Below are 27,954 nucleotides of genomic sequence, written 5' to 3'. Positions count from 1 at the left end.
GGGGAGAAATTAGAATTCCCGTGCACCGCTGGCGGGAATGTGACATGGTGCAGACGTTGTGGAAAAACATCAGGGCAGTTCCTCTAAAAATTAAAACTACAATGACCATGCGATCCAGCCATTCCGCTTCTGGGTATAGATCCCAAAGAATTGAAAACAGGGACTTGAGCACATATTTGCACACCCAGGTTCACAGCCGCAGCGTTCATGAGAGCTCGAATGTGGACGCCACGCACAAGTCCATCAACAGGTACAAGAATAAGGCAAATGTGGCCGACAGGGCCAGTGGAAGGTGCTCAGCCTTGAAAAGGAGATCGGACACAGGCTGCACTATGGATGGATGCTGAGGAATTTACATCACGTGACATAAGCCATTCATAGAAGACAAAGGCCATTATGATGCCACTTCTATGAGGAGCCTACAATTGTCAAATTTATAGAGAGGAAGTAGAGCAGTGGGTGCCAGGGGCTGGGGGAGGCAGTTAGCGTTTCATAGGTGCAGGGTTCCAGTGTAGGATTGTCAACAAATTCTGGAGATGGATGGTGGTGATGGTTCAACAATGTGAATGTACCTAATGCCACTGAACTGATCTTCAAATGCTCTGCATGGTAAATTTTACATCATGTGTATCTTATCACAATTACAAAATAATTTTTAGGCCGAGCACGGTGGCTCGGCTTGTAATCCCAGCACTTTGGGAGGTCGAGGCAGGGGGATTGCTTGAAGTCAGGACTTCAAGACCAGCTTGGCCAACATGATGAAACCTCATCTCTACTAAAAATACAAAAATTAGCCAGGCAGAACCTGTAGTCCCAGCTACTTGGGAGGCTGAGGTGAGAGGATCACTTGAGCCTGGGTGGCAGAGGTTGCAGTTAGCTGAAATTGCACCACTGCTCTCCAGCCTGGGTGACAGAGCCAGATCTTGCCTCAAAAATAATAATAATAATAATAATAATAATAATAATAATGAAGAAAGTTGATCAAATCCCATCTTTGGTGTATATAGGGTGGGACTTGGGGAAACACAGCTGCCCTTTCCCAAGGGTCCTCTGCAACCTGCCCACCTGGTTGAGTCCCTGGGGCTTCTCATGGGGACATCCTGGGCTTTGCTGGAGGAGGATAGGCAGGATGGCTGGGGCCAGGGGCCGTTTGGGATGGAGCTGGAGTGCTCCAGCATCCTCTCAGCCACAGCGGGGCTGTGATTCCTGCTGCTCAGAAGCAAGGTGAGCCGGCCAGAGTGGCTGATAACTGAGTGTGTGGTTGGCAAAGGTGGTTACCAGGGTCTGTTTTACAGGTGAGGAAACTGAGGCTTAGACAAGGTGGTGACTTACCCACAGTGACCCAGCTGGGCAGTGCCAGAGCCAGCATCTGAACAAGCCCTGGTCTGATGCAGGTCCTGAGATCTCCCCACGCCCTGACAATGACCTATCTTTGTGCACACACTTGTGTTTGTGTACTGGGCACACCTCCCCTAAGGTTTGTAGGACCCAGGGCTAGAACAGAGATGTAAACACGAGAAGAGGCAGGAAGGTGTGTGCCATTATCAAAAGAAAACAGAGGCTGGCCAGGTGTGGTGGCTCATGCCTGTAATTCCAGCACTTTAGGGGGCCGTGGTAGGTGGACTGCCTGAGGTCAGGAGTTCAACACCAGCTTGGCCAACATGGTGAAACCTCGTCTCTACTAAAAATACAAAAATTAGCCAGGCATGGTGGTGCGCGCCTGTAGTCCTACTTGGGAGGCTGAGGCAGGAGAACTGCTTGAACCCGGGAGGTGGAGGTTGCAGTGATGCTGTGAGCCGATATTGTGCCACTGTACTCCAGCCTGGGTGACAGAGCAAGAATCCATCTCAAAAAAAAAAAAAAGAAAAGAAAAGAAAACAGAGGTAACAGAAGCAGAACCTCAGATGTGAGTGTCCGTAGACAGGTATTTTAAAATAACTCATTAATGTGTTACCAAAAACAGGAAATGCCGTCTAACAGGATCTCTGGATGGATAATTCCACAGCTGATTGGAACATATACGAGAGAACCAAATGGACATCCCAGGGCTGCAGGTCAGTGTCATGAGACGGGTGACGGCAGACTGGACCTGGTGGCAGGTGGACCATGGAGGGGAGACAGAGACAGGGCAACAGAAACGGTGCAAACAGCCACTGAAATACCCGTGGGAAACAAAAGCACAACAGAGAACAGGAGACTTACGTGACTCTGACTCAACAAGACGCATTAGTGAAAAGATCTAATATATGCGTATGGGGCTTCCCAGAATAAGAGGAAGGAAGGAAGGAAAGAATGAGACATCATGAGACAGTGTTAAAAAAAAAGAATTCCCAGCTGGGCGCGGTGGCTCATGCCTGTAATCTCAGCGCTTTGGGAGGCCATGGCGGGTGGATCACCTGAAGTCAGGAGTTCAAGACCAGCCTGACCAACATGGTGAAACCTTGTCTCTACTAAAATACAAAAGTTAGCTGGGCGTGGTGGTGGGCACCTGTAATCTCAGCTACTCCAGAGGCTGAGGCAGGAGAATCGCTTGAACCCAAGAGGCAGAGGTTGCAGTGAGCTGAGATCGAGCCATTGCACTCCAGCCTGGGCAACAAGAGCAAAACTGCGTCTCAAAATAAACAAACAAACAAGTAAATAAATAAAATAAAAGAATTCCCAAACTGATGAAAGATACCAACCCACAGACTCAAGAAGCCTAGTAGGACTTCTAGTAGGACTTCTGCTGCTGGCCACGATGCTGCAACTTGTCCATGTAAAATAAACAGCAGAGAGACTGGCTCTCCCAAACAAAGTTTACTGGGGGATGGCAGGGGATTGCAATCTGGGATATGCACGCTGAGGGGGACCGCAGGTGTGTCTTTCTTTTAGGGGTGAGAAGAGGAAGTCTACACAGATTGTTGTGGAATAAACCTCACTGGGTACAGGAGCTTAATGCAGGGTTGGTGATTACTCATGGGTAACATGATTGTTGCGGGGGAGACGTCTTCATAGGAGCAGCTGATCTGGAATGTTCTGTGCTATCGGAGTCCCTGTAACAGTTCTCATCGTAGGCACCCGAGCATGAGGGACCTTCCGTTGAGGCCTCCCAGCTCCGTTTTGCTTGGGTCCTGACATAAGTGACTCTGCCTTAGTATTGACAATTTTCACACAGTGGAGCCAATTTCCCCCATTTGTGTCCCCTCCCCCAATTCATATGCTGAAACCGAATCCCTAATGCGATGACATTATGAGGTGGGGCTTCGGCATGTGCTTAGGTGGGTAGTGAGGGTGGAGCCCCCGGGAATGGGTTAGTGCTTTTATTTATGTATTTTATTTTATTTTGAGACGAAGTCTCACTCTGTCACCTAGGTTGGAAGGCAGTGGCATGATCTTGGCTCACTGCAACCTCTTCCTCCTGAGTTCAAGTGATTCTCCTGCCTCAGCCTCCGGAGTAGCTGGGATTACAGGCGCCCACCACCACATCCAGCTAATTTTTGTATCTTTAGTAGAGATAAGGTTTCACCATGTTAGCCAGGCTGGTCTCGAACTCCTGACCACAGGTGATCCGCCCACCTCGGCCTCCCAAAGTGCTGGGATTACAGACGTGAGCCACTGCGCCCGGCCAAAGTTAGTGCCTTTAAAAAGGAGGCCCCGGAGAGCCCCCTCGTGCCTTCCGCCCTGTGAGGACACAGCATGAAGAAGTGATCTAGGAACCAGGAAGGGGTCCTCGCCAGACCCTGAATACGCCGGCGCTTTGATCTTGGATCTCCAGCCTCCAGAAATGTGAGAAATCAATTTCTGTTCTTTAGAAGCCACCCCATCTATGACTAAGACACCCTCCCACCTGCATGCTACTGAGTGGACAGCTTACGTGAAATGACTGTTTTCACATATGTGGCACCAGGCAGCCCAGGGATGCCGGCGAAATCTCTGGGTAAGTCCCTTTGGCCTCTGGTACTGGCAGCTTCTCCTGTTAAGAGGGCAGTCCTCCACGAGTGTCTCCTGCCCCCTACCTCTCACAGGGTGTGCCAGGAATGCAGGCCCTGAGTACCCTCCCCCATTTCTCAGGGTGGTTTGCCCTGAGAGTCCTCTAGGGACAAAGAGCAGCTTGCTCACTGCTTGCTGCAGAAACAGCCGACTCCCCCAGTGCAGGGCTCCTCAGTGGCCATGCAAACCCACTGTGCAGTGCCCACCCAGGCTCACCCACATGGCACCCGTGGAATCTGGGGGCAAGGGGATAAGACTAAACACACAGGTGAGCACCTGCCTGCCATGCCATGAATGACAAAGTCCTTTGTCTCTGACCCCGGAGTTTCATGTCTTCTGTCAGCATCCCTGCTGCAGTAACGGGCCAGTTCTTCCTTTCTAAGGAAAGCTAAAACCCAGTCCCAGAGCTGGCACCACCTGGAGGAGGACGTGCTCTTCCCAGCCCCTCCTTGGCCACATGACTTGCTCTGGCCAGTGGCATGGGAGTGCAAGCGACACATCCCAGCTGTGTATGGCCACTGAGAGAGTGTGGCATGGTTTCTCCATCTCTCCTCCGTGTCCTCCCTTGGTAAGGAGAATAGCATGTTCCAGAGAGCCACAGCTTGCTCAGCCTGGACCCCAGAACGAAGGAGGCAGTCAGAAGCTGAGCCACCCCGTGGCCGACAAGAAACCTGAGTGGGAGGGGAAACTTGGTTGCTGTGATCGACCCAGGCTTGCGAGTTGTTTTGGCAACACAGCCTAGCAAGAGCCGACCAATATGTCATTGATGAAAGAAAGTCAATAGGCGTGTAGAAAGAGCTGTCTACTGAGCATGTCTGCACTTTTCTGAATTATGTTGCACCTGAGTAAAAAGTAAGCCAGCCTATCTATTTACTTTAAATGATGTGTGCCAGATATGTACAGTATGCAGAGTTAAGAAGGTGCCACCCCAAAATAGGCTGCTCTGGCATAGTCACTATTAGGAATTAAAGGCAGTTAAAACAATAACAGGTGCAAAAAGATCATTCTGATCTCTCTTGGGTTTCTTAAAAGCAGATGAAATTCCCAGGTGAAAGATGCTCTCCCTACACTAGAAAGCTCTGATCCTCAAGGATGAGAAGCTGAGACCTAGCAAATGCTGTACAGTCCTTGATAAAATGCCTCTCACCTTTTCAGCCCCCCACATCATCTAGCTCCTTCCTCAAACCTCACTGTTCTCTGTCCAGCTCAGCACACGAGTGACTGAGTCTGCTTCACCGGGTCTTCATTTCCTTAGCAGGGCTCCCGAGCCACATCCAACTTGAATCAAATACACTGGCATGATGATCTGTCTTACCTTGATTTAACTCTTGGGCCCAGCCAGGACCTCAAAAGGATGGAGGTGGAGTTTTTCAGCCCCTACATATGCAAACACACACATAGCATGTATCTGAGCGGCCACATGGGCTGGCCCTGCTATTTTCTTACAGTTTCTCAGCCTCCCAGCCACCTTCTGCTCTGCATCACTGGCGCTGGGAGGCTGCAAGCTCCTTTCCCACTCTCCTCTGCCCGCTGGCTTCCAGTGAGGTTCCTGCAGCGATGGCGCTGGTGGGAGATGCCAGGCGAGGAATTGATCTCGCATTCTCGTTTCTGGGAACGTCTCTGAAAATGGCTGAATCCCGTCTGGGATCCCAGCTCCCAAGGAGGCGGCAGCTTGCTCACTGCTTGCACAGCCCCAGACGGCAGAGGGGCCCCCTCCTGCACAGCCTGAGACAGTGGAGGGGCCCCCTCCTGCACAGCCCCAGAAGATAGAGGGGCCCCCTCCTGCACAGCCTGAGACGGCAGAGGGGCCCCCTCCTGCACAGCCTGAGACAGTGGAGGGGCCCCCTCCTGCACAGCTCCAGAAGATAGAGGGGCCCCCTCCTGCACAGCCCGAGACGGTAGAAGGGCCCCCTCTTGCACAGCCCCAGAGGGTAGAGGGGTAGCCCTGGCCTCTGGGGGCTGCACTCCTGGGCTCTGGAGCTGCCACAGCTCCTTCCTCCTCGTGCTTCCCCTTCCTCGTTTTGCTTTTTGCCCTTTCTGACATAGTAATGACTTTCGTTTCCCAGTCTGGACCTTCACCACCCCAGGGCGAGGGCTCAGGAGAGACAGCAGCACCCCCCCGGGCTTCCCTTTATTTGGAATACAGTGTGGGGGCTCCCCTTCCTTCTCCAGCCTGCCCAGGCCCCTGGAGCTGTCCTGGGGCCTGGGGAGTGAGGCCCCGTGCCAGGAGCACAGACTCTGCCAGGCCGGGCCCGCCCAGGTGGGAGCCCAGGCCTGGTGAAGCTGTGACCCGGCCCTCACCCCAACTCGGTGATAAAAGCTATAGCAGGGCTGCAGTGGGGGAGGAACAGGATGCATCTGCCAGGCGCCTGACCCGCAGTGCACTTCTGGGAGCTGTGCTTATCTCGTCGGGGTCTATTTCGCCCCAAGGTTTGGCGGGTTAAAAGCTGATATGCAACCGGCACCGCATGAACAGTATTTTATGATTAAAGACATCGCGTCCATGTGTAATTGAGATACTGCCGCATTTGCGGGGATTTTCAAGCGAAAACCAGGCCACGTGGAAAGGCTAAGCCCTCGTATCCCCCCCACTGCTGGGACCCCCGCCCCGCGGTCCCCTATGCCCGCGACCCCTGCGCTCACCCTCTCCCCTCAACCCTGAATCCAGCCCAGTCTCGCGCGAGCCCGCAGGGAGACCCCCGCCGCTCCCTGGACCACCCCTGGGCCCGCCGTACCCAGCCGCCCCCCGGCGCCCCCCAGGACCACCCCGAACCGGCTGCCCGCCTCCCGCCGCATTCCGCACAGGCGCACCGCGCGCCGAGGGCCGCACCGCCCAGCTCCGCCTGCTGCGCCAATGGCCGACGGGGTCCAAGTCTGCGGCCCAACGGGGAGGCGGGGCTAGGGGCGGGACCGGGACGCCGGACAGCAACCGTCCCGCAAGGCCCGGATTGAGGAGGCGGGAGGGACCCAAGCAGGCGGACCCGGGCTTTGGCGCCGCGATCTCGAGGCTTGGCCTGGAGTAGGAGGGGAAACAAGGCGGGACTAGAGGCGAATCCGAGGGGGCGGAGCAGGGCTCGGGGTGCGGCAGGGGGCGCGGCCAGAGGCGTGGCCGGGGCGCGCTGCGGCCATCTTGGGGGCGGGCCCGGGGCGGAGACGAGCCCGAAGGGGCGGGGTCTCGGTGGCAGCGAGAGAGGCGGGACCGGGGCATCTCGGGGCGGGGCATCTCGGGGCGGGGCCTGGGGCTGGATCTGTGAGCCCGGAGCGGGGATCCAGGAGCGAGGAGCCGGGAGCGGGGAACCGGGGAGTCGGGGAGCCGGGTACCAGGGCTGGCGGCGGCCCCCGTGAGCACGGTGGACCTTGCCCGCGTGGGCGCGTGCATCCTGAAGCATGCGGTGACCGGGGAGGTGAGGCCGGGTGGGCGCAGGAGGGTGGGCGCGTCCCTGGCTCTTGCCCGGGCGTCCTGGCAGCGATGGGGTGGTGGGGGCCGCGGGGCTGGGGCGGGGCTGGGGCGGGGCTGGGGGCGACGGGGCGCGCCCCTGACCCAGCCGCCCGGCAGGCCGTGGAGCTGCGGAGCCTGTGGCGGGAGCGCGCGTGCGTGGTGGCCGGGCTGCGGCGCTTCGGGTGCGTTGTGTGCCGCTGGATCGCCCAGGACCTCAGCAGCCTCGCTGGGCTCCTGGACCAGCACGGCGTGCGCCTGGTGGGCGTGGGGCCCGAGGCCCTGGGTCTGCAGGAGTTTCTGGACGGCGACTACTTCGCGGGAGGTGCGTCCTGTTCCACGCCGCGGCGGCGCAGATACCCTTCCCTAAACTCAGGGCGTTCGGGGCCCTTTCTTGCCCAACCCCGGCCCTTCTGTCTCCTGGAGCGGCCTTGATATGCCCACGGGTCAGCGTCCCTCATCTCTCCCTGCCTTCCCGCCCCGCAGCTGGTGGCTGGGTGGTGCCCTGCACAGACCTGGACCCAGCAGCAGAGTCTGGGCGAGCTCTGCCCCGCCGGCTCCACCTGTTGCCTCTGGGACTCAGCCCCTCTTCTGAGTGGAGGGGGGGACACTCAGCCCCGTTTTACCCCTCCCGGCCCTGGGGGGGTGGGCTGAGCACGGAGGGTGGGCAGAGGAACTGAGGGTCGGAAGGAGGAGGGCGATTCTTGGTGGTGAGTGGGTTGGGGGCTAGTTCTGGGCCTGGGGCACACACATGTGGCTTCCGCTTTCCAGAGCTCTACCTGGATGAGAGCAAGCAGCTTTATAAGGAGCTGGGCTTCAAGCGGTGAGTGGGGGCGGGCACCCTTGGGTAGCGTGGGGTGGAGGGCCCAGGAGTGCCCACCACTCCCTGCCACCTCCTCTCCCTGCTGCCTTCTGTGGTGCTGTCCACTCGGGCCTTACTGGGCAAGGCGGCTCTGGTGGCAATGTTGACCCGCCCTTCTGTCAGGCCTTCTCTTGGGTGCTGGGCGACTGTAATGAGCCACCTTGTCCAGGGCTTACTCTCGGTGTCCAGACCACCTCGTGGGGTGGAGCCTCATGCCCCATCAGGGGTCATCCTAGCTTTCTGGTGTCTGTGCCACAGGCTGCTTCCTTTGCTTGGCAGTTGCCAGCTGAGCCAGATCCCTGGGCACACCCAGCCTGGGGCCCCATCCATGCTCCCTGCACCCTCTGTGGGCCCTCGGCTAGCAGCCACTGGGCTCGGTGTCCAACCTGCCGGTGGGCTGGGCTGGCTGCTGATCTGGTTGCCTGTGCCATCTCTGAGCCCTGGTGAGGTGGGTGGGTGGGGTGGGGCCTGACCTAGGAACTGGTCTCATGGACACTGGAGCAGGCTCTGGACCCAGGCTTCTCCGGAGTCTGGCCAAGTGACCTGGTGTCTTCGCAGGTACAACAGCCTGAGCATCCTCCCAGCAGCTCTGGGGAAGCCCGTGCGTCATGTGGCTGCCAAGGTTTGTGTGGGTCAAGGGTGTACAGGCCGGGGGGGGGGGGTGGTGGGAGCTCCCAGGGGCCTTTCCTCTAGGATTGACCCAGGCTGTGCCCACTCCTGACAGGCCAAGGCTGTTGGCATCCAGGGGAACTTGTCTGGGGACCTGCTGCAGAGCGGAGGGCTGCTGGTGGTCAGCAAAGGTGGGTCGAGGGAGGGGCCCCAGCCACTGCCTCAGGGAGGGCCTTGCTAAACTTGGTGGCCCAGCCCAGGCCCTCTCTCTGGCTTGTCAGTCTCATCACAGCCCCTCCGCCGCAATGTGGCCTGGTTCTGCGTGTCTGCTGGGCTGAGCGGGGCTGTGGCAGAACAGCTCACTCATCTGGGTAGCCGGGTGGGGGATATGGCTGGCCAGGGCTGCCCTGCCCTCCCTCCTCCTGGTACGTGGCTGTGAGGTGCAGGCGGCCTCCAGGGTGCCGTGACTGCCTGCCCGCTGCTACAGGTGGTGATAAACTGCTGCTGCATTTCGTCCAGAAGTCCCCAGGCGACTACGTCCCCAAGGAGCACATCCTGCAGGTCCTGGGCATCTCTGCGGAGGTCTGTGCCAGCAACCCGCCTCAGGTGAACTGTTGGGCCTTGGGGGCACTGCCTGCCAACCCACGCCCTGCCCCCAGGTCCCCTGGGAGGAGCACTCGGCTTGGTTGGGAGCTGAGCCACAGCACCGTGGGCGTCATGCCAATTGTGCCCTGGGATGTGGATGCCACTGTGACCCCACTTGCAGAGTGGGGCAGGCTGAGAGGGGCCGAAGGGCAGCATGGCTGGATGGACAGGCACCTCGGGGCTGTCCTCAGAGGTGGGGGCGACACGTGGGGCGGTGGGTAGAGAGGCATGTCCTCTCAGCCTCGGGAGGGCTGGGGATTGTCCAAGGGGGCCCTCTCAGGCATTTGCCTGATCCAGTGCCCAGCGGCCCCATGGGACCCTGCTGTCCCCGCAGTGTGACAGAGAGGCGTGAGGGAGGCGAAGGCCCTGGCCCCCGAGGAGCTTGGTGGCGTCTGCTGCCCTAGGTGTGCTGGAAGTCCGCTTGGAAGAACTGTTCTGGAAGCGCTGGGCCGGGATGCCGAACCTTTCCTGATCCGCGGGCAGCAATGAGCCATGAAAACTGCAGTTCCTGAGCACGCACTGCTTCGCGGGCTCCGAGCCCTGCATCCTCCACAGCCCCCGACTCGCTCACTGTTGGGGCCCTCAGGGCGGGTGGGGTAGCTGCGAGTCCCAGGTGTCATCTTCCTGCTCTGCGAGTGTCTCTGGAGACCTTGGGCCTTTGGCCTGTGGGGCACTGGGGATGGTAACCTCACTGCCCTGTCACTCCCTTCAAAGGCGACAGACCCCAGCCCACGTCAGGAGAGGAGCGTGGGGTCAGCTCCAGCAGGGTCGGGGTCAGTGCCCGTGTCTGGTGGGAGGCACTCAGGAGAGTTGGGTTTTCAGGGCAGAGGTGGGCTTGATTCCACCTGGTGGGGTGGGATCAGGTGATGGGCCAGCCTGCCCCAAGGCCCTTTACTGATGTCAGAATCATTGTTTGCACCTGCTGGGTATGGCCTGTGGGGCGGCTGGCCCGGGAGGGTCTTAGTCTAATTAGGTGCATCCAGCTTCTTTGCCACCTTTCCCTAGGGACCCTAACAGGCCCAGAGCAGAGCCCCTTACCTCCCAGGTCAGACTACCTGCTCAGGCCCTCCCTTCCCATGCAGGCGATGACAACTGCAGCCCTCCCTGCGCTCCGTAGTCCAGACCTGGGGACCACTGTGGGCTCCTGTGGGTCTCCCAGCTCCCTTCCCGCCCCCAATCCCACCTCGAGGTGGCCATTTAAAAATGCATAGCAGGTGACCCACCGTGTCCCTTTGCGTTCAGCCCCTCCTCTGGCTTTCAGTTACACAAAGCTAAAATTTCAAGTTCCCAGCTGCAGCTCTCTAGGTACCCCGGTGCCCCAGTGGGGCTCCCCGCATCTGAATGTGTGGTCCCTGGGGGTGGGCACTTGGGGGCATCCTGGTCACTGCTGGCCCTAGCATTGGACCCTAGGAGACTTGACTGGAACTGGCTCCCTCCCCGTCAGCTCCCAGCTGTCACTCTCTCCCACCCCCTGGCAGCTGTTTTGCCCAAGGCCACTGCTACCTGTTTGCCCACCCTGGTCCCTCCCAGACAAGCAAGGCCTCTGATTTCTTTGAAGCATTTACTGAGCTCGTCTGAAGCTGTAGATACTGGAAGACAATGCACCTTGGAGGGGTGGTCAGGACACAGTTGATTGTCTCTGTAGGGCTGTGACGGGGGCACTGAGCCCCATGGGTGTCTGTGGAGGGGGCTCCGGGCCAGGTACTGCACTGGACACTGCTCATCCCTGGGTGTCAGGCAGGCGGCTGCACCCTAGGCCAGGCGCGGAGGCCTGGCAGGCAGGCTTGGCATGGTTGGCCGGGGCGGGACGTACACTGGGTCGCCGCTGGCTGCACCTTCGCACAGATGCCTCCAAGCAGCGGGTGGGCGTGGGCCGCACAGCGCGGCAGGGCCTTGGCTACCACACGCGGCATCGCTCCTTGGGGTGCATGGGGGTGCCCCGGGCACAGTGGAACGTGTCTGCGAAGGCGGCCAGGTTCTGCAGCGACCCCAGTACCCTGTGGGTGGGTGGGTGTGACAGCAGGAGCATTGCCATTTTGGACAAACACGGCCATTTTAAGTTCCCCGTGATTAAAAACCAGCCCAAAACATCAGCCTAATGGCTCATGTCAGTATGAGCAGAAACATTTCAACCGTGAGATGAACCCCCATCTGACCAGAAACATGCCAATCCCGAGAATAACCTCTTCTCCAGCCAGAGATATTCCAACTCTGCAATAAAAGTCTCCACACAGAAACATTCGCAGCCTGCGGTAGGTTCCCCCTTCCTAAACCCTTAAATGCCCTTAGTCTGTAAGAGAATGTTCCTGACCAAAATCGGCCAGAAGTCCCTCTCAGGTTTATTCCCAAGATAAACCTGTCTCTGTTGAGCCACTTTTTGTGCTTTCTTCTTTAACTCTTACAGGCCACTGGGGTGGGGGTGAGGGGGTTGTGGGCACGGGAGACTTGCCTGTACTTCAGGGGACTGTGGACGTCTGTCTTGATGGATTGGATGGCGAACTCAGGCCGGTAGGACCCGCACCACACCTGTGGGCATGTGGGGGGCGTGGCTACAGGCGATGTGGATGGGGTGGCCAGGAGGGGTGGGGGAGGGTCTCCACTATCCCCAGGCTGCCCCTTCTAGGGTGGGGTGAGGGGAGCCAGCAGGTGCTCCCCTCCTCCCGTCAGCATTGGAATCCTGTCCAGCTCCCACCCCCTGCCCCTCATGCTTTTCCCCCAAGGGGCCTTCCACGCTGGGCTCTGGTCCCCAGAGGTGCCCCAGAGCGGGCCCTCCAGAGATGAGTGGGGAAGCATGGGGATGGTGGGACCAGGACTGCGGCTGCCACCTGGGCATAGTTGACAAAGAAGAGCTGCTCGTGGGTGAGATCCAGGCCGGGCAGCTGCTGGTCCTTGCCACCCTCTGCCATCCACTTGAGGTAGGCCTGCAGGCACCGGATGGGAGCTGGGCTCGGGCCTGCCAGCCTGGACTCCAGAACCCTCAGATCTCAGGGCAGAGCAGAGGTCTGGCTCCAGGACCTACCCCTGTGGGGGTCCTGCTGCTGCAAGGGCCCCTCGCACACCCCACGGATGAGCGCTCACCACGTCAGTCACTCAGGGACCCCTGAGCTGGGCTCTCGGGGGGAATCCCTGGCCAGACAGCCCACTGCACGGCACCTGTCCTGAATGAGCCCCTGATGCCCCCTCTCCTGCCATGCTGACGCCCCCTCCCCTGCCGTGCTGGTGCCCCCTCCCCTGCCGGGCCCCACCTTATAGGCTTGCCGCACCCCTCCGTTGTCGGCAATGTTTTCCCCAAGGGTGTTGAATCCGTTCACCTGCACACAGGAGACAGGATTGGGGCAGCCCTGGCCCTGACTCCTCTCTCCCTCAGGGCCGGGGCTGGGGCTCCAGTCCCCCCGCAGCCTCAGTGCTGGTGGCAGTGCTCACGTTCTGTTCGTCCGCCAGGTCCCAGGAGTAGTTGCCGTACTGGTGGATCATGCACTCCGACTGCTCCCGGAAGTGCTGGGTGGAGAAGTTACTCCACCAATCCATCATGTTGCCGTTCTTGTCGAAGTTCCGGCCTGGGTAGGGGCAGAGGAGGGCTGCCCACACGCCCCTGGCTGCACTGTGCCCGGCCCCATGGCAGCCACTGTGCCCGGCCACTCCTGCTCCTCCTGCAGCCAGCCCCAGTACAGAGAGCCCACAGTCTGAGTAGGCTGAGCCTGGAAGGGCATCACCGGCTCCAAGGGGCAGCAGCTGTCTGGGGCTACACAGCCCCCAGAGAAGGAGGGCTTCAGTGGTCTCGCATACCACTCCCTGAGGCTAGGGCCTAGCACCTGGGTCCTGTGGTCTTGGAGGCACCATGGTTTAAGGGCTCCTCCTGTGATGCCCAAACTCTAAGCCCCAGGTGAGGGGAGTACGTGGTTCCTGGGGACAAGGGCTGCCCACGGAAGGTCCCGATGGCCGAGCCACAGGGGAAAACCAGCCGGGGCCCCTGTCCCAGGCAGGGCAGTCCCCGTCGAGGGGCGGAGGTCAGCATGGCCATGGATGCCGGCTGTCTGGAGAGTCTCCCAGGCTGGGATCTGGGCTTCGCTGCTGTGCTGGGCAGTGTCGTCGTCTCCATGTCACAGGCCGTGAGAGGGAAGTGCCCAGTGCCAGGTGGAGTCAGGGTCATGGGCTGGAGTCCCTGGGTTCCCTCCTCCATGCTGGGAGTCAGTGCCCCCAGACAGGGCCCCAGCCTGGCATTCAAAGCCTGCTCTGCCCCCACAGCTCCCTGAGGACCTGGCCTCGGTGTCCCCACTGAAACCATGAAGAGGTTGAATGGAGCGCCCCCAGGCCCCTTCCTGGCTGCTTCTCCGTGGAGAGGGGAGGGCGTATGTGGTTGGAGGGGCATCCGCTCACCATTGTCGTCAAAGCCGTGCGTGATCTCATGCCCAATGACCATCCCAATGCCTCCGAAGTTCAAGGCCTGTGGCTGCTCCTTGCTGAAGAAGGGGGGCTGGAGGATCCCGGCAGGGAATACTGTCCCCAAGGGCAGGACAAAGAATAAGCTGTGAGTGGACACATCTCCTGTGTGCCAGGCTCAGGGATGGCGCTGCCAGGGGTTCTGACACTTGATCCCACAGACTGGGAGGCAGAGGTCAGGATTCCCTCAATTTACAGATGAGGACACGGAGGTTCAGAGGCTGGGCGGGCTCGTGCCTGGCACACCCAGGACCTCAGTCCGGCCTCCTTCCACCATCCTGTTCTGCGTGCAGGAAAGGCTCTGTGCCGCCTGCCAAGTCCCTCCCCAAGCCGCTCATGGGCACGGGAGCGAATGTTCCCCACGGGGGCAGCAAGGGGAGACGTAGGAGAGCGTTCCAAGAACAGGCTGGGGTGCCCCCTGGAGGAAGGGATGGGCAGGGGGCTGCAAGCCACCCCTTCAACTCTGGCACCAAAGGGCCTGGGCAGGCAGGGAGGGGGAGGAACTTACCAATCTGGTTTCGGTTTGGGGAGTAGAATGCATTGACCACCGCCGCCCCGATGATCCAGCTGTGATAGACAAGCCGGTGTCTGGGAGCCGCGTCTCCGGGGACCCTCCCTCTGGGCTCTCTCTGGCTTGATGGACCAGGGCCTACCCTGGCCACACCAGGGCAAGGGCCCAGGCGTATCCCAAGATCTGGTTCCTTCCTGGGGTCCCTGAGGAGGAGGCGACTTGGGCCCCAGAAAGCAGAGGGTGATGGGGGACTCTGTCCAAGAGAGGCCCAGTGACTGCACCCCTGAGCTGGCACTGGACCCCAGCCACGCATCCAGTCCCCCGCCTGGCAGGTAGCCCTGCATGCCTTACTGGCCACTCCCTGGCCCCCTGTGCCGCGCCAGCGATGCCACTCACAGATTTGGGTCCACCTTTTCCCGAAGCTTCCTGAGGCTCCGCTGGGCGCCCACCTTGAGGTTCTGCAGACTGTTCTCAAAGTACAGGTCCTCCGAGAAGTTCAGCTATGGGAGAGGGGCAGTCACTGCCAGATGCTGGGGTTGGGCCCTCAGAGGGGCAAGGAGAGAGGTCCTGGGTGGTTGGGGAAGGACCTCAAGCCTCGCCAGGCGTCTGCACGTGGACAGTCGGCTGTGGGTGCAGGTGAACGGGGCAGCCCTGGCTGTGGGCATTTACGTGACTCTGAGCAAGTCCCTCGTCCCTCCAGGCCTCAGTTTCCCCATCTGTACACTGAGGGTAGTGCTGGAGCCACCACCCTAGGGCACGGTGAGGACAGCTGTGTTAGCACCCGGGAGGAGGGCGCAGGGCTTGGCACGGAGGAGCCCCCAGGCAATCAGGGCCCATGTCCACAGTGTGGGGGGCAGTTTAGGGCTGGAGTGGGGGGGCGCACATTGGAGTACTCCTCGTCCAGGCGCCTGTTCGTCTCCTCCAGGATGTAGTCAGGGTGGCCGATCTGCTCCCGGATGCTCATGGCCTGAGTGGGGAGGAGGGACTGGTCAGTGGGTGCCCCACTGCGGATGGGGTCAGCCCGGGGGCCGGTCAGTGAGTGCCCCACTGTGGGAGGGGTCAGCCCGGGGCATCCTGGCTGTGCTCTCCCTGTCCTGTGGTGAGGGGCTGGGGGGCTCCGGGACCTGGCCCCCACCTTGCAGGCCCTGGGGAGGTTTAATGGGGACAGAACATGGAAGGCTTCGCCCTCCTGACCTAGAGTCCAACAGCCCCCCAGGGGTCTGGGTGGGGGCAGGGGCCCTGGAGGGGTCACTTGGCTGCCGTCTGTCACTTGGGTCCAGAGGAGCTTCTGGTGGGTCTGACCCTCGCTCCCGAGGCCACCGCTACCCCCGCTGGCTCCTGGGGGACACTGGGGATGTCCCAGGCCTGGGTCCTGCCCCCGCCTGCTTTTCCTCAGCTCCACAGTGGGCGGGTGGTCCTGTCTGCGCCTCCCGGGGCTGCCTTCTCCCCGTGGGGACCGTCAGGCGGCTTTGTTGGGGAAGTGCTGCCCGTGCCCAGATCCAGTTGGGGCTGCCCCGACCTCTGCGAGCCATGTACCTTCTCCTGCGCCTTCTTCTTGGACTCCTCGTCCATCCAGCCCAGCTCGTCCAGTGTCTCCACAAACACTGTCCGCACCTTGTCAATGAGTTCTCTGACCTGGGAAGTGGGCATGGCCCTCGTGTCCCAGACTCATCTGGAGGGCGAATGACCAGCCTTCGAGGGCTTTGGGGAGGTCTGGTCTGAGCCCCACCGGGGCAAGGCCCAGGGCTGCCCAGCTGTGGGCTTCTTGGGTGAGGTGTGGGGCCGGTGGGGGGATGAGATGACGACCGAACTTCAGGGTCCTCCCTGCTGGGCTGTGGGTCCTCATAGGCCAGGGGCAACTAGTACCACCTGTGCCTTTCCCAGCTGGACCTGCAGGGCTCAGGCTGGGACCCAATGGCCGGCTGGGGTCAGGGGCATGGGGTGGGCACGGCTTCCCTTAGCCTCCCTCTGTCTGGTGCGCTGGGGCAGGTGGCCCTGAGCCTGGGTGGGGTAGGAGTCTCAGGGCAGGGAGGCTCGGTGTCCCTGCGGAAGGCTGGCCCCGGGTGGGCCGTGGATGAGGGGCGCCCACCATGCTCTTGCTGTCTCCAGGGAACGCCTCCCTGACGTAGAGGGAGCCCACGGCGTTCTCCATGTTGCTGTTGACGTAGCCCACACATTCACGCCAGCGCACCTCCTCCACCATTGTGCCAAACAGTGCCTGGTGGGGCCACCCGATCATCCCATGGGCCCCCACGTCAGCCTTCCCAGGCCTGGCGTGGGGCCCTGGGCTTACGGGGTGAGCAGACCCATCTATCCTCAGCCTCACGGTGCCCCGGGGCCAGCGGGGGCACGTGATGATCTCAGCCTTGCCTCTGGGTGCTGCTGCGGCGGGGGGAGGTTGGGCATGCTATTGTGACTGGGGAGCCTCCGCAGACTGAGAGCTGGGCCTTTACCCCGAGGAGCTGGCGGGTTCCTCCCCGGCCCCTGTCCTGGTTGTCTGGCTGGACTCTGCTCTCCAGGACTCCAGCCCCAGTCTCAAGGCACAGGGCTGGCGCTGACCCCAGAGCAAGGCCTGGGACCATGTCCCTCTCAGCCACCAGCTCCCAGGGCCCTGGTCTCCCTATTGTTGAAGCAGCTGTGAGAACACCTGCTCATCTGTCCCCAGGGACACAGGGGCACGAGACTCTGGGCCCCAGACTCAGGCAAGCCCAGGGAGCACTCTGCCCAGTGTCCTGCCACACCTTCTGGGCTGCAGGACTTCCTGCCCTCTAGGAAAGGGAGGCAGCCCTTTCTTCCTCCCCAGAAGCTCCTAGACTCAGTGCCCCCCTGACACTTGACTCACAGATGTCTCTGACCCACTCCCCCATGGCAACAGGAGGCTTGACTTGCCCCCAGCTTGCCTCTGCCTCAGTCTCCCCATTGCAGTGGGGGCCTCTGTCCCTCCCATTAGTCTAACAAAGGTCTTGAGAGTCCTGATTCCCCTCTGCCCTTAGCCCCTATACCCAATCCCTCAGCTGCTGCGGTCAACACCTCCCCTGCGTCTGTCTGTCTGCCAGCACCATGGCCAAGCCTGTCACCTCACCTGGGTGACTACATCAGCCTCCATGCTGACCCTGCCCCGTACTCAACTCACTCTCCCCAGAACAGCCAGAATCCCCCTAGGGCCTCCCTGCGGTTCCTTGTCTCCACCCTCACCCCAGCCCTGGAGCAGCCACACTGACTACAGGAGCAGGAAATCTGACCACGTCTCTGCTCTTAGCACCCCTGCGGCTTTCAGACGGGGAGTACAATCCAAACCGGCTGCTGCGGCCCGCGGTCACCTCGCCTCCCTCCCTGCCGTCTTCTCCTTCCTGTCCGCTGCTGACCACGGGTCTGGCCCCTGCCTGCTCCTGCCTCTGGCCTCTGCACTGGCACTGGCTGTTTCTGCTCCCAGGAAATCACCCCGCTGCCTCTTCAGGCCTTTAAGGTCTCAAATGTCACCTCCCCGGAGCAGCGCTCCCTGTCCTCGTCCCTCCCTGCCTCCCTGCCACAGCACACTCTGTGGTTTTGGCAGAGCTGCGTTCTGCCTTGTTGACTGTTATGGTCGACTCCCCACCGGGGTAGGCGCCTCGCCCTGCCTTGTCCATGGCTGTGACCCTGTTGCGGACCTCGGTGCTTGCCCACAGCTTATGCTCAGCATCATGGCCTGAATGAATGAGTGCCTGGCCAGGCTCTGGGCGGGGCAGGGGCTCACCTTCCGGTAGTTCACTCGTGTGTCCTTGAATCTCTGGCTTAGGCTACCAATGCGGTCCAGCACCAGGCGCCAGACCAGGTAGTTCTGTATGGTCCTGGGGGCAGAAGGTAGAGGGTGAGGGGAGAACAGGTGAGAGGTCTTTGCAAGGGAGGAGATATGGCTTAGGGCCCTTGGCCAGCACCTTCCGCCCCAAACAGAAAGTTATGGGTGCTGGAGAAAACCTCCAGGACAACCACCTCCAAGATCCAGCCCATCTGCCCCGGGTGCTTGGGATGTGACACATTTTTAATGTAAGACTCCACTGGCCACTAAAGCTTAACCCCGCATGTCCCACACCCCTCAGGGCAGATGCTTCATAGGGTCCCCTCCTGGGAGCAGAAACTGTGCTGGGGAGGATGGGAGAGCAGGGGCAAAGATGCTGAGGCCTTTGGAGACCCTCCCTGGGCCTCACCTGGCTGAGTAAGTGTCGATGATGTCTTCAAGGTTCTGCAGGTAGGGGATGCCATAGACCACCACTTCCTCATCTGGCAACAGCTTGATTTTGACAGAGGATAGCACAGTTTGTATGAACAGAGTCCAGTTAAATCCCTGCGGATAGAGGAAGTGGGGAGAAAGAGGGAGAGAGAGAGAGAGAGAGGGAGAAACAGTTTCTGAGAATCTAAGAAACCCAGCCCCCATTGAAGAATGTTCAAGGAATAAGAGAGAAGGTGCAGGTAATCAGAATCAGGAAAGGGTGGGTGACATTATTACAGAGCCTACAGCTGTAAAAACCCAAGCAATCATGCAGATATATGCGAAAGCCTAAGTATAACAGGCAAGTTCCTAGAAAAACACAACTTAGCAAAAATAACAAAAAAAGAAATAGAAAATACGAATAGTCTTCTAGGTTAAATAAATGGAATATTTAATTTGAAACTTTCCAACAAAGAAATTCCCAGACCCATTTGGCTTCACCAGTGGATTCTTTCTGACATTTAAGGAAAACTGCCAATCTTACTAAAACTTTCCAGAGATGAGAAAATGCTTTTCAACTTGATTTATGAGGCCAAGAATCACCTTAATACCAAAATAAGGATATTATAAGCAGAGTAAATAATAAGCCAGTCTCATTTATGTCATAGATACAAAAGTTCTAAGCAAAATATTAGCAAATAGAACCTAGCCATACTTGTATAAAATGCTAATACATCACAGCTGAATTAGATTTAGTCAAGGAATATAAGTTTGGTGTAACATTTGAAAATCAAATAATTTTAATTCACTACAATAACTGAATAAAGGAGGAAAGTCACATGATCGTTTCAACAGATGCAGAAAAAGCATTTGATAAAATCTGCCATCTATTCATAATAAAAACTCTTGGCAAATAAAAATAGAAGGGGTCAGCCACAGTGGCTTACGCCTGTAATCCCAACACTTTGGGAGGTCGAGGCGGGCTGATCACCTGAGGCCAGGAGCTCAAGACCAGGCTGGCCAACATGGTGAAACCCTGTGTCTACTAAAAATACAAAAATTAGGTGGGTGTGGTGGCGCACGCCTGTAGTCCCAGCTACTTGGGAGGCTGAGGCACAAGGATCACTTGAGCCTGGGAGGCAGAGGTTACGGTGAGCTGAGATCACTCCACTGCACTCCAGCCTGGGTGACAGAGCAAGACTTTGTCTCAAAATAAAAAAAAAAAGAAAAAGATTAAAAGAAAAATAGAAGGAAAGTTCTGTAACCTGATAAAGGAAATGTATGAAGCAGCAGCAGGAACAAAAACAACTCCATAGCAAACATAACTTTTTTTTAAAATTTATTTTTGAGACAGAGTCTCGCTTTGTGGCCCAGGCTCAAGTGCAGCAGCATAATCGCGGGTCACTGCAACCTCTGCCCCCTGGGTTCAAGCAATTCTGCTGCCTCAGCCTCCCTAGTAGCTGAGATTACAGGCATGTGCTAACACACCTAGCTACCTTTTGTATTTTTAGTAGAGACAGGGTTTCACCATGTTGGCCAGGCAGGTCTCGAGCTCCTGACCTCAGGTGATCCACCTGCCTCGGCCTCCCAAAGTGCTGGGATTACAGGCATGAGCCACTGTGCCTGGCCAAACATAAAATTTAGTGGTAAGAATATACGTGCTTTTCTTCTATTGTCTACTATCATGACATCAGCATGATGCTCAAAATCCTGGCCAGTTCAGTAAAAGCAAACATGAAATAAAGCCAGTAAGAACTGAAAGAGAATAAATAAAACTGGACCAGGTGCAGTGGCTCATGCCTGTAATCCCAGCACTTTGGGAGGCCAGGGCGGGAGGACTGCTTGAGTGCAGGAGTTCAAGACCAGCCTGGCCAACATAGAGAAACCCTGTTTCTGGGGAAAAAAAATCAGGCAAGGCTTGGTCGTGGTATATTCCTGTGGTCACAGCTACTCAGGAGGCTTGAGCCCAAGAGGTCAAGGCTGCAGTGAGGCATGATTGTGCCACTCCACTCCAGTCTGCGTGACAGAGTGAGACCCTGTCTCAAACAAAACCCAACCCCCTGTTATTTTTCACAAATGATATGATTTTGTTTATTCTACAAATAAATAACCACAACTAATATGTGCATTGAGTAAGACTGCATATTTACAAAGTCAGTATTTCCATATATCAGCAACAAATAAGATAATTTCAAAATGATTCTATTTATAGTAGAAAACCAAACACCTGTAATATATCTAATAAAATATGTATAAGAACTTGACACTGAAAGCTTTAAAAATTATTAAGAAAAATTGAAGCATAAATGGAAGCATATACCATGTTCATGGATTGGAAGACTCGGCATTGCAAAGTCTTCCCCAAATTGATACAGAGATTCAAAGTGATCCCTATCAAATTTCTAGCAGAGTTTTCTTTTTGTGTGTGTGCATGTATGCAAATGGAAGGCAGATTTTAAGTTTTATGTGAAAATGCAAAGGACTGAGAATTATCAAGACACTCTTGAAGAACAAAGTTGAAATATCTACTCTACTAACTATCAAGACATTATAAAGCTGAAGGAGTGATGGTGGTAGGGTTATCGCTTGGATAGATAAAGAGACCAGTGGGGCAGAAGAGTCCAGAAATATACATATGGGCCCACGCATAGACACACAGGGACACCTGATTTATAACACAGAAGGCACCAAGACCAGGGGCTCACGGGGGGCTCTTTTTAATAAATGGTGCTGAATGACTGGAAATCCATAAGAAAGAAACAATTCCTACATCTCACTGTCCATTAAAAAGATCAACTCAAAGTAGATTGTAGACCTAAGCAACCTTGAGGGTAGACAAAGAGTTCTTTAGCAGAACACAAAGAATACTAACCATGAAGAAGAGATCTGCACACATTTGCTAAGTCAATAAATTGGACCATTTAATAGCCTCCATTGAAACAAAGAAACCCTTATGAGAGTAAAAAAGCAAGCTGCCCAGTGGGGAGAACATTTGTACACATAAGCTGATCAAGGAGTCATATCTAAAATAGGTATCTCCAAGAATCAATCAGTGCCTGATAGAACAAATGGGCAAGACTCAAACAAATGTTCCACAAGAGGGAACGGCATTGGCCAATTGACAGGAGATGGCGTTTAACCTCATCCGCCCTTGGGGAAAGTCACATTGAACCCAGATGAAACCCCACTACACAGGTGCAGAAACGGCTAAGGTGAGAACGGACACCACCCAGTACAGGCGAGGGTGTGGCACCGGCCGCTGTTGAGGAGCGCTTATCCCTGGATAACTCTGGGGAAAGACAGTGCCTGTTACTGTTGAAGAGATGCATGTGCTTCGACCCAGCAGTTCCACTCCCACCCACTTGCCTGCCACAGGCACACACAGGCATGGGCATGACAACGTCACTCAGAAAAGGCCCAGAGACAGCACATGTTCTTAGAGTCAGAGGCCACACAGCAATCTAGAGGCCACGTCAGGGACCAGCCTCCCTCCAGGGAGAAGTCAGGGTCTCTTCTCCAGGGAAGGAGGCAGGCACAGGGCCTAGGCAGGGGCATGTGGGGGCTTCTGGGATGTCAGTGGTCACATAAGTCTTGATCTGAGGGGTGGTTGTGTGGACGTGTTCACTTTGGGGCGATTCTGAACATCATAAACTCATTGTAAACCAAATGTCCCCAAACCCTGGGCTCCTGGACGCTCCCCTGAACCTGCCGCTGTGATGTCTCCACGGCAACCTCAGGCCATCTGAGCTCTCTCACTTCCATATGTAGTCCGTTTGCAAACCCTGTTGGCTCCACCTCCAAAATCAACCCCAAAGCCACCTCCACCATGGGCATCCCCTTGGCAGAGCTGCCATCTCTTGCCCTGGCTGGGTGGCAGCCTCTGATTGGCTTCTCTGCCACCTGCCCCGTCCCCTTCACTCACTCTTACTTGTGAACCAGGTCACGTCCTGTCATACCCCCACTCCTCTCGGGCAGAGTCTGAGACTTTAAAGTGGCCCCCGAGATCGGACACGGCGCCGCCCGCTTTACTTCCTACTCCATCTCTCTCTAGCCCGGCGCTCATTAGCTGGGAGTCCCTACCCCAGACTCTTGGGGAACTGCTGTGTGAGCCACACTGGCCCCAGACGGCCATGGCCCTTGGTTCTCTGCAAGGCTTTACGTCCTGTCTGCTGTCCTGGCTGAGCTCATCCTGCCCCCTTCCTGGCTTTGTGACACGTTTTAGAGGCCACTCCGCTTTCCTGTCCCTCTCCCGCACTGGAACCTCGATCGAGACAGGCCTTTGTTTGGGAAGGGGATAAAGCCCAGTGCCAGAGCAGAGCCTGGCCCCGCTGCGTGTGTTCTGGGAGTGAGGGGCGGCGGGGTGTTGGGGAAGGTGTGTCCCCGCAGGCCAGCCCTGGGGACCAGCACCGATCGAGGAACCACCAGCCTTCCAGGGCACTAGGTGCCCTGGGGCGAGACTCTCCCCAGAGTCTCTCTGTCTTGCCCTTGGCAAGAGCTGTGGCTCCAGACACTCAGGGACATCCTCTGGTTGAGGGGGCAGGGGCTTTGGACCCCCTTCTGCCCTTGCCCTCCCCCCACTGACTTGGGCACCCTTTGCCGAAGCTGCATGCCTGCTCCTCCTGGGGGAGGAGGCCCTTGAGAAGGCCGGCTGCTCCAGCAGGGTGACAGTCGGCTGTGGGAGTTGGGGACTTGCCCCTTCCCAGGCTGGGCTGCTTCTCTCCAGCCCCCACCTCAAAGCACAGGGCGGGGCCTAGCCTGGGCACTGGGGAGGGGAGCACCTGAGGGTGTGGCCAGGGGGCACTGCTACCCTCAGGGCAGGCAGGACAGGGAGGCAGCACCCTGCTAAGATTCTGAGCGGGACTTGGGGTCTGAGAGCCCTGGGTGGGACCCTGTACACCCCCACACATCAGCAGCCCCCTGAGGCCTCCGTTTCCTGCTCAGAAGACCGGGGCCATCACAGCACTGCACAGATGGGTGACTCTGTTCCAGGATGGCACACTTGGCACTGCTGTTCCGGTGACATTAGCAATCGTGCTGGTGCTGCTCTGCAGCAAGTTTGGGTGATCAGGTACAGGGTCTCCCTGCTCGGGGATGGGGAATGTTTCTGAGCTTAAATGCGAGGCAACGTGCCCTCTCAGAGGGCCGCTTCCATGTCCCCCACGAGTCTCCACCCGGCCAACGCCGGCCTCCTGTGTGGTGTGGCCTCACCTTCAGGTCAAACTGGCTTTGCAGCTCCTCCAGGCCCATCCGGTGGTACAAGGCGATGACGTCGTGTCTCTCCTCCTGGGGTACCGTGGCCTGTGCCGGGGATAGTGGTCACACAGGTGGGTGGCCAGGATGCCCCCTGGGGCTCCTGGCCCACTCCCTGCCTGCTACCGGCCCACCCAGCACCCCCTCACCTTGGCCAGCCACACCACCTGGGGCTCCCAGCCCGCTCCCTGCCCGCTCCCCACCCACCCCGGCCCCCTTACCTTGGCCAGCTGTGTCTCCAGCTCCAGCACCTGCGCCATGTCCTCCTGCACCAGGCGGCTGTCCCTGGGCAGGTTTGCATCCTCCCGCAGCATCGTGGCCACTGACACCATGAACTGCAGGTAGGCTTCCCGCACCTGGGCCAAAGGACGCCGGGGCAGAGCTGGGTGGCCTCGGCCACCATGGCCCCCAGGGAGTTCTCTGTGGGGGTGGGGTGGGTGTAGGACATGGGGAAGCCCCTGACGCATGTCCACCCACCTTTACCAGCAGGCTCTCGGGCACACAGGGTGCCGAGTGGGAGCGTCTCAGACGGGTGACCTGTGCCCGAGCCTCTGGACGGGGTACCTACTCTGCAGGGCTGCTCAGGGCTTAAACTGTGTGGCTGCCTATAAAGGCTTGCACAGGTGGGTGCCGGAGCTGTCGGTGCTGGGGTTTGGGGTGCCTGGGCTAATTTGGGCCTGCCAGGGCTGTGGGTGCCAGGGTGGTGGGTGCCGGGGCGGTCGGTGCCAGGGCTAATTTGGGCCTCCCTACCCAGGTGCTCCCTGGCCTGAGTGTCCGGAGTTGGATCCTGAGGAAGTTTGCTCCTCAGGGAGTGCCTTCCTCGCGCTGGGCAGAGCTTCCCCAGTGCTGGGCAGAGCTTCCCCAGTGGAGGCCAATACTCTGGCCAGGCTCGGCCCATAGCTGCCTGGTCTGAACACATGGCCAGGCTCGGCCCATAGCTGCCTGGTCTGAACACATGGCCAGGCTCGGCCCATAGCTGCCTGGTCTGAACACATGGCCAGACATGGCGCTTTCGAGACACTCCAGTCCCTCCTGCTCTGGCGTGGTTCTCTCAGCCCCACTGCTCCACCTTTGGCCACACAGCCCTTCCTCTGGGCTTGGTCATCCTTCAAAGTCTAGTTCATAGCCCACCTGCACCAGGAGGCCCTCTGGATTGTGTCTGGCCCTCTGGGGCATTCATGCCTCATGCCTGTTCACCTCTGCCCTGGTGCTGGATGCCTGTGCCCTCCTCACCTGCTCCCTGTCCTTCCCCACCCTTCCCTGCACCCTGGGCTAGCCCTCGGCCTGCCAGCCTCAAGGTCCCCTTGTCCACAGGGGGGTCCTCATCCCTCCCATCTCTTGACAGCTCCTTGAGGTGGAGCAGGCTCGGGGCCCAGCTGCCTGCGCTCAGATCTCCAGGGGCCCTCTTGGGAATCCGGTGCTGCAGAGCCTGGGTCTGTACTGACGGGAGGGGGATGACAGTTCTGCCCCATGGGGCTGCTGCTGAGCTGAGCTTGTCCCCGGGCCTGGCCCGGGTGTTGAGGGAACGTCCCCCAGGATGGTGGCAAGCAATAGGTCGCATCTGCACCCGCCACCCTCAGTGCCGGGCTCAACCTCCACAGGTGCTCACTAACACCAGCTTTGGGGAGGGAAGTCCAGGTGGGCAACAGGAAAGCCAGACCACGGGGTAGGGGGCGATGGGGGGGTCATCTGGCATTGCGGTGAGGACCCACCCACCTTCCGGTTGCTGCTGCTGTTGAAGTAGTACTCTCGGGAGGGTATGCCCAAGGTGGGCTGGTCTATCTGGAAACACAGAAGGTGTGACCCTGGGCAAGGGGCCCGGGGTCCCCACAGCCTGGCTGAGGCAGGCTGCAGCCGCCTCGCCCCAGCACTGTGCCCCATGCACACGTGCTCTCCCCAGGAGCTGGTGGTGGAGCTCGTGCCGGACCTGGGAGCCCAGACCCTGCCCTGAGCGATGGCGGGGGTGCTGGGCTGGACTGGAGAGGGTGGTGGGGGTGGGGTGGGGAGGGGTTCAGGCTGCCCCGGGCCTCGCAGCACTCGCGGCTCCCCCAGAGTGGGGCGCGTATTTGTTTCGTGTGTTTCTCTTTGGCCTCCAGCCCGTGGCCGGCAGTGGTTCCCTGAGGTCAGGCCTCCTGCCCTGGTTCCAGCCCCGCTGTTCAGGAGCCCCTGCCCCTCTGCCCAGAGCCGGGTTCTACTGTGGCCACCAGCTCAGCCGGGAGGCCCAACAGAAACTCCAGCAGCAGCAGCTCGTCCCCAGGCCCACGGACGTGGACAGGAGCCAGGAGCCCGGAGCCCAGGCCCCGGGAGACCCCGGAGCTCCCTGTCCACCTGGCGCGTCCTCCTGCTGTGCTGCGAGAGCCCCCAGCCAGGCTTGGGGACCCTGCCTACCCCTGCCCACCGGCGCAGCTCGTACGTAGATGATGTGCCGGCTGGAGTTCTGGTCGTCGTTCCAGATGAAGAGGTCGATGAGGACACGCCTGTTGAACTGTGAGTTCATCAGCGCCAGCTGCCGCTCCAGCGCCCACTCGAGTCCTGGGGAGGCAGCACCCTGCACTGGAGACTGGCGGGCCCTGGGGTCCCAGCCCGGCCCCTTGTCAGTGAATCTGGCCTCCGGAGCTAGGAACTAGGGGGCCATAGGGTGGGGAGCTCACCTGTGTGCCTTAGGGGCTGGGGGATATGGGAGACACTTTCCCTAACAGCCCAGGAGCCACAGGTGGGCCCCCAGGTGACCGGGTGGGGGTTGGGCGCAGCATGGGGTCGTCAGGGCTGCCAGCCACGTGAGGTGCCACTCCTGCCCCCGGGGGAATGGAGCACACATGCTCAGAGTAGGGAGCCCTGGGGCCAGGGCCTGGCCGGAGCCTGAGTGTCGAGTGCTCCTAGGGGCCGAGGAGGGGCACCCCTCTGCAGGGCTGGATGGGACTGGCCACAGGGCACCAGCTCCCCAGCGTGGAACCTAAACCACCTCCCAGGACCCTGAGGTTGCCCTGGCTGGGTTGGGCCTCTTGGGGCTCCTGAGAGCAGGCAGCTGGGGGTGGGGGTGGGGTCCCCTCCTGGAAGGCCTCGGACTGAAGGAGCCCTGGCCCTGGTCCTCCTTTGTCTGTCTGTGAGGCTGCTGCCAGGCCCGGCCTTACCTACGGTCTCATTCCACCTGTCCATCGCCACTGGCCAGCCTCCCACCACCTCCAAGATGTCCAGCAGGGGCTGAGAGCCTCGCTTCTCTATCACACCTGAGGAGGGATGCCATGGTCACTCTCCCAGCCTCCCTGTGGTTCACGTGCCACGACACAGAACCATCGGGGCACTGTTGGCCGGCGTCACAGGTCCCCACAGCCCCTGCAGTGCTCGGCGAGAGGTGGCCTCCCAGCCTCTGGGCCTTTACACCTGCACCCTCCCATCACAGATCAGCATCTTGGCAGCTCTGCAGCGCAGGAGGCGGAGGCTGAGACTGGACACGGGCGTGAAAGGAGACCTGGGGGCTGAGAAAAGCATATGAGCCCCGGGGGACAAAGAGGATGACAGGAGGCAGCCCCTGGGGCCTGGGAGCCGGCCAGCAGGCGAGGAGCCTGGGAGAGGAGAGGAGGCTCTGGGCGCAGGCCAAGCCTCGGCGAGGACTCAGGCAGCGGCGGGTGGGCTGGGAGTGGGCGCGGGCGAGGCAGGGGAGCCCTGGGGCCTGTGTGTGTCCTGTGTCTCGGCTCAGCACGGTGGGGCCCCGACAAGCAGGGATCCTGCAGTTGAAGATTAGGTAAAGGTGAGGACGCAGAGAGAGTCACTGTGGGAATAAGTGAAGACCACCCACAGGGCAAAGCGAAGGCTTCAGTGCTGGCACAGCATGGCAGGTGCCCCGTCAGGTCAAAGGCCTGCAGGGAGCAGCAGGGCTTCCTAGTGGAAGAGGGGAGGCCCGAGTGGGCCGAGTGGAGGCTGCTGGCCTGGGAGGCTGTGGCGGGCTCACTAGAGGCCGGCGTCCTCTGGGCTTGGCTAGGGTCTTATGCTGGAGGCAGGGACAGACATTCCAGGGGAGGCTGCTGGTGATGAGGCAGGCCCTGGCT

The 27,954-nt window shown here is 59.0% G+C and overlaps 2 protein-coding genes and 2 long non-coding RNA genes across 24 annotated transcripts in view; 2 read left to right on the top strand and 2 right to left on the bottom strand.

The window, feature by feature from the left end:
• Window positions 1-436: 436 nt before the first annotated feature.
• LOC129010032 (uncharacterized) lies at window positions 437-4,668 on the top strand. The gene is made up of 4 exons (XR_008492913.1): window positions 437-609; window positions 1,964-2,054; window positions 3,792-3,916; window positions 4,543-4,668. It is a non-coding gene; the product is annotated as an uncharacterized LOC129010032 (long non-coding RNA).
• LOC134739039 (uncharacterized) lies at window positions 2,779-6,514 on the bottom strand. Its single transcript, XR_010125431.1, has 3 exons — window positions 3,854-6,514; window positions 3,348-3,482; window positions 2,779-3,110 (listed from the first exon to the last, which is right to left on the bottom strand). It is a non-coding gene; the product is annotated as an uncharacterized LOC134739039 (long non-coding RNA).
• Window positions 6,515-6,823: 309 nt separating this feature from the next.
• On the top strand, window positions 6,824-11,894 carry PRXL2B (peroxiredoxin like 2B). Its single transcript, XM_054441047.2, is given in 9 exon segments — window positions 6,824-6,841; window positions 7,058-7,270; window positions 7,272-7,373; window positions 7,526-7,730; window positions 8,177-8,228; window positions 8,826-8,889; window positions 8,992-9,067; window positions 9,364-9,482; window positions 9,856-11,894. Coding segments are annotated over 9 exon segments (867 nt in total). The 3' UTR covers window positions 9,874-11,894.
• The window catches only part of MMEL1 (membrane metalloendopeptidase like 1), a 41,722-nt gene continuing 24,843 nt past the window's right edge, over window positions 11,076-27,954 (bottom strand). For 5 of the 21 annotated variants that reach the window (XM_054443655.1, XM_054443671.1, XM_054443644.1 and 2 more), the window contains 17 exons: window positions 27,040-27,135; window positions 26,322-26,440; window positions 25,625-25,690; window positions 24,130-24,264; window positions 23,867-23,956; window positions 18,657-18,793; window positions 18,206-18,299; window positions 16,562-16,690; window positions 16,009-16,107; window positions 15,356-15,439; window positions 14,869-14,972; window positions 14,470-14,528; window positions 13,899-14,018; window positions 12,945-13,078; window positions 12,767-12,832; window positions 11,971-12,047; window positions 11,076-11,518 (listed from right to left, as the gene is read on the bottom strand). In XM_054443655.1, coding sequence (XP_054299630.1) covers window positions 11,419-11,518; window positions 11,971-12,047; window positions 12,767-12,832; window positions 12,945-13,078; window positions 13,899-14,018; window positions 14,470-14,528; window positions 14,869-14,972; window positions 15,356-15,439; window positions 16,009-16,107; window positions 16,562-16,690; window positions 18,206-18,299; window positions 18,657-18,793; window positions 23,867-23,956; window positions 24,130-24,264; window positions 25,625-25,690; window positions 26,322-26,440; window positions 27,040-27,135 — 1,709 coding nt within the window. In that variant the 3' untranslated portion in view covers window positions 11,076-11,418. Of the gene's footprint in view, window positions 11,519-11,970; window positions 12,048-12,346; window positions 12,443-12,766; window positions 12,833-12,944; window positions 13,079-13,898; window positions 14,019-14,469; window positions 14,691-14,868; window positions 14,973-15,355; window positions 15,440-16,008; window positions 16,108-16,561; window positions 16,691-18,205; window positions 18,300-18,656; window positions 18,794-23,866; window positions 23,957-24,129; window positions 24,265-25,624; window positions 25,691-26,321; window positions 26,441-27,039; window positions 27,136-27,954 lie in introns of all 21 variants that reach the window. The other 16 variants (XM_054443583.1, XM_054443577.1, XM_054443604.1 and 13 more) reach the window with 6 other exon arrangements.

The sequence above is a fragment of the Pongo pygmaeus genome, chromosome 1 (assembly GCF_028885625.2).
Source record: "Pongo pygmaeus isolate AG05252 chromosome 1, NHGRI_mPonPyg2-v2.0_pri, whole genome shotgun sequence".
Lineage (NCBI taxonomy): Eukaryota > Metazoa > Chordata > Mammalia > Primates > Hominidae > Pongo > Pongo pygmaeus.
This window is presented reverse-complemented; position numbering and strand designations above follow the sequence as displayed.